This window comes from Verticillium alfalfae, genomic scaffold (genome assembly GCF_000150825.1).
Source record: "Verticillium alfalfae VaMs.102 supercont1.12 genomic scaffold, whole genome shotgun sequence".
Lineage (NCBI taxonomy): Eukaryota > Fungi > Ascomycota > Sordariomycetes > Glomerellales > Plectosphaerellaceae > Verticillium > Verticillium alfalfae.
The window spans coordinates 633,362-636,893 of NW_003315027.1; the positions used below are offsets into that span (position 1 = coordinate 633,362).

Consider the following 3,532-nt stretch of genomic DNA (forward strand, 5'->3'; position numbering starts at 1 on the left):
CCGTCAACGGTGTTGAAGGCCCCTCCCCTTTCCGGGCTCCGAGCTCCCGGGATCAACAATCCAGTTGAGGATGTCAGCTCAAATGATCTGACATGCGGCCTTGTCACGCATACTTCAACCGATGTGATTGAAGTTGAGGCTGGCGATGAGATCGGCGCCTGGTATCAACACATCCTTGGCGGCGAACAATACCCTGGAGACGTCGACAACCCGATTGCCGCATCGCACAAGGGACCTATCACTGCATGGCTCGCAAAGGTCGATGACGCTGCAACGTCGTCCCACGCCAACCTTGAGTGGTTCAAGATTGCCGAGGACGGTTTCGACAACACGAGGGGCATTTGGGGCGTCGACAACCTGCTACAGCAGGATGGATGGACGTACTTTGACGTTCCGGAATGCATCGCACCCGGGGACTACCTTTTGCGCGTCGAGCTTTTGGCCCTTCATTCTGCTTATGTTCCCAAGGGCTCGCAGTTTTACACTTCATGTGTCAACTTGAGAGTCACCCGCGGAGGAAACTTTGCACCAGCAGAGACATTTGCTATCCCGGGTGTTTATGAGGCGAACGACCCGGCAATCACCATCATGATCTACGGCAACACGGGGGAAGCCGGACAACAATTCTGAAGCCATACACGCCTGCTGGCCCGAGGCCCATTACTTTGCTGAGAGGGTTCCTGATCCTGAGGAAAGCTGTCTACGTGTACTTCTCCACACCATGTTGGGATACCCACGAGCCCCTCCTTGTTCGGCGGGGTAGGACACGATTCGGTTGGAACAGGCCACATTCGTCTTAGCCGCAGGCTTAACAAGCTGGGGGGGGGGGGGGCCGAGGGGAGGTAAAAGGCCGCACCTTAAGGCAATTGAACACGTGAAATGAAGACCAATAATTTCCACCATGACATGGATCACCTCCGTGTTGATCTTCCAGCCCCATTGATCGATCGCCGGAGTGGAAGCTTTTGTCTCACACCTCTTGCTCGCTGTCCTCCCCCACTGACTTTGCTGTGTGCGCGCTTGTCTCATCTCGGCTCAGCCATCTTGATTAGCGTTTCTTTTACTCCTCAGCCATCTCGCCATGTCCAGTCCGACCCCGCAAGCCACTGCGGCCCATCCGGATGTCCTCGACGTTGACGAAGCCGCGATCCGCGGCGACGACGCCGACTCGGCGGTAGGTTCGGTCGCCAGTTCTACCACGTCAATCAATTCGAGCATTCTCCGATATCGTCAGGAGAACGGCCGAACGTATCACGCCTACAAGGATGGCGCCTATCCTATGCCCAACGACAATGACGAGCAGGAGCGCCTCGACCTCCAGCACCACCTGTTCCTCATGACTTTCGAGAACAAGCTGTACCTGTCGCCCGCCGGCCGCGGCGGCCACCAGATCCACAACGCTCTCGACGTCGGCACGGGCACGGGCGTCTGGGCCAACGACTTTGCGGACGAGTTCCCCTCGGCGTCGGTCGTCGGTGTCGATCTCAGCCCCATCCAGAGTCCCTTTGTCGCCCCCAATGTGAACTTTCTCGTCGATGACATTGAGGCGCCGTGGACGTTCCACAAGAAGTTTGACTTCATCTACAGCCGCATGATGACCGCTGCGCTCGCCGACTTCCCGGGCTTTTTCCAGAAGGCGTACGAGAACCTGACGCCCGGCGGATGGTTTGAGATTGCCGACATCTGCCCCATCACCAGCGACGACGGCACCCTGACGGAAGACACGTCCACTCACGCGTGGGTGACGCAGTTGCTGGAAGGCACGCGGAAGATTGGCCGGCCCTTTGACGGCGCTTTCGACTACAAGAAGCAGCTCGAGGCGCAGGGCTTCCAGAATGTGCAGCAGGTCGTCTTCAAGTGGCCCCAGAACACGTGGCCCAAGGATCCCAAGTACAAGGAGCTAGGTATGTCTACCCATCATCGACGCGAGGCCCGACTGCAAAGCATGGGTGAAACGTAAGCTCACTTTCCTAGGCATGTGGAACCTTGAGAACATCACGTCTGGCCTTCATGGGTTGAGCGCTGCTGTGTATACCCGCGTTCTCGGCTGGTCGCACGAAGAGATGGAGGTCCTGCTGGCGAAGGTGCGCCGTGAGCTGAAGGACACCAGGATTCACTCCTACTGGCCGATGTAAGTGACTCTCTTGTCTTCTGATATCACCTGCTAACATGAACCGCTCAGTTATGTCGTGTATGGCCAGAAGCCCGAGAGTAAGAAGGATGAGAGCGAGGAGTCTGAGGGGAGCGCCCAGGCTTAGGCTATTCTGCATGACAGCTGTGGGAGTTTGTGCTGTCAGGGTGCTTATTCTGTAAGAGCACTGCGACTTTCTTCAAGCCGCTGTCCAGTAAATTGCTTGTGTAGTGTTTGGCCGTAGTTCGCGGTCATAGACGATGTTGTTGTTTGTTCCAGATGTCTGGATGGCAGAACAGTCGGCGATGCGCAAGGTCTGACTGATACTCGGTCATGGACCTTTGTATGGCCATGGGTATGTTGTCCGATATGTTTTCCGTGAAAAACAAGTAAACGAAGAGAGCGATAGAACCGCGTTTCTTGTCCCTAGACAGACCCCCTCTTATACTTGTGTGCGCGCCAAGACGAGATGTGTCCGAGGTCCGAGACACCACATCTGGACAGTCTGAATGCGAAATCTTGAGCGAAGATATGACAAGAGCTAGCATGGTGGATCGACGACATGGTAGAATCAAATCACATCGCAATCAACCCATTCCTGAACTCAAGTTTTGCCGATGTGTTCTCTCAAGAGTGGCGCACAAGCCAAGGCGCTACCCGGACTCGAGCAGAAAGATCGTGGCCCGATCGGCGTTCCATTACTGTGAATGCGGCCATTAGGTAAGGACAAAAACAGCCCACCGCGGCGTCGTTCATAACGAGGGGTTTTCCGGGAGAGTAGGGGGGGGGGGCGACATGTCATTGCATTCATCCTTCATCCTTCAATACGCCGGAGACCAACACTCTATCTTCAGTTCCAACCCAACGCCGCGGGAGTCAGAAGCCACAAAGACGAACGACGCATCCAGCATGGCCGCCTCCACAGACCTCCGCATCGACCCCATCACGAGCGCCGACGACTTTCCGGAAGCGCACCAAGTCGTCACCAACGCGTTCCCCAAGCAGGCCGGGGACGAGATCTGGGTGCACTTCAACCCGGGCTGGGACACGCCGGCCGGACAGGCGGCGGCGGCGGCGCGCATGGCGGCGCGCTTCCGCAAGACGACGCGCGACGCCGCCGGCGACCCGAACACGGTGTTCCTCAAGGCGACGCTGCCGGACCCGGACGGCGGGGACGGACAGCGGCGCATCGTCGGCGTCGCCATCTGGGTGCAGCTGTCCATGGTCGAGGGCCGCGGCGACAAGCCGGTCGAGGACCTCCGGGCGACGGCCGACCTCGAGGCGCTGTACCCGGGCGACGCCGCGCGGCGCAGCGGGTACTGCCGTCGGAGGTCGAAGCGGGGGGCTTGCACAGGCGGGGGGGCCCGAGGGTCCGTCAGGGCCCAAGGCGGGCGAAGGCGC

The 3,532-nt window shown here is 58.4% G+C and overlaps 2 protein-coding genes across 2 annotated transcripts in view; both read left to right on the forward strand.

The window, feature by feature from the left end:
* Window positions 1-630, forward strand: part of VDBG_08426 (endoglucanase-4) — a gene marked incomplete at both ends in the record, with an annotated part of 1,019 nt that extends 389 nt beyond the window's left edge. Inside the window, one exon of the mRNA XM_003001335.1 lies at window positions 134-630. Within this exon, the coding sequence (XP_003001381.1) occupies window positions 134-630 (497 nt within the window). The remainder of the gene's footprint in view (window positions 1-133) is intronic.
* A 451-nt stretch (window positions 631-1,081) lies between these two features.
* On the forward strand, window positions 1,082-2,258 carry VDBG_08427 (conserved hypothetical protein; the record flags this gene model as incomplete). The annotated part of the gene is made up of 3 exons (XM_003001336.1): window positions 1,082-1,904; window positions 1,975-2,131; window positions 2,183-2,258. 3 exons carry the CDS (start codon window positions 1,082-1,084, stop codon window positions 2,256-2,258), a joined length of 1,056 nt encoding a protein of 351 aa, XP_003001382.1.
* Between the last annotated feature and the right edge of the window lie 1,274 nt (window positions 2,259-3,532).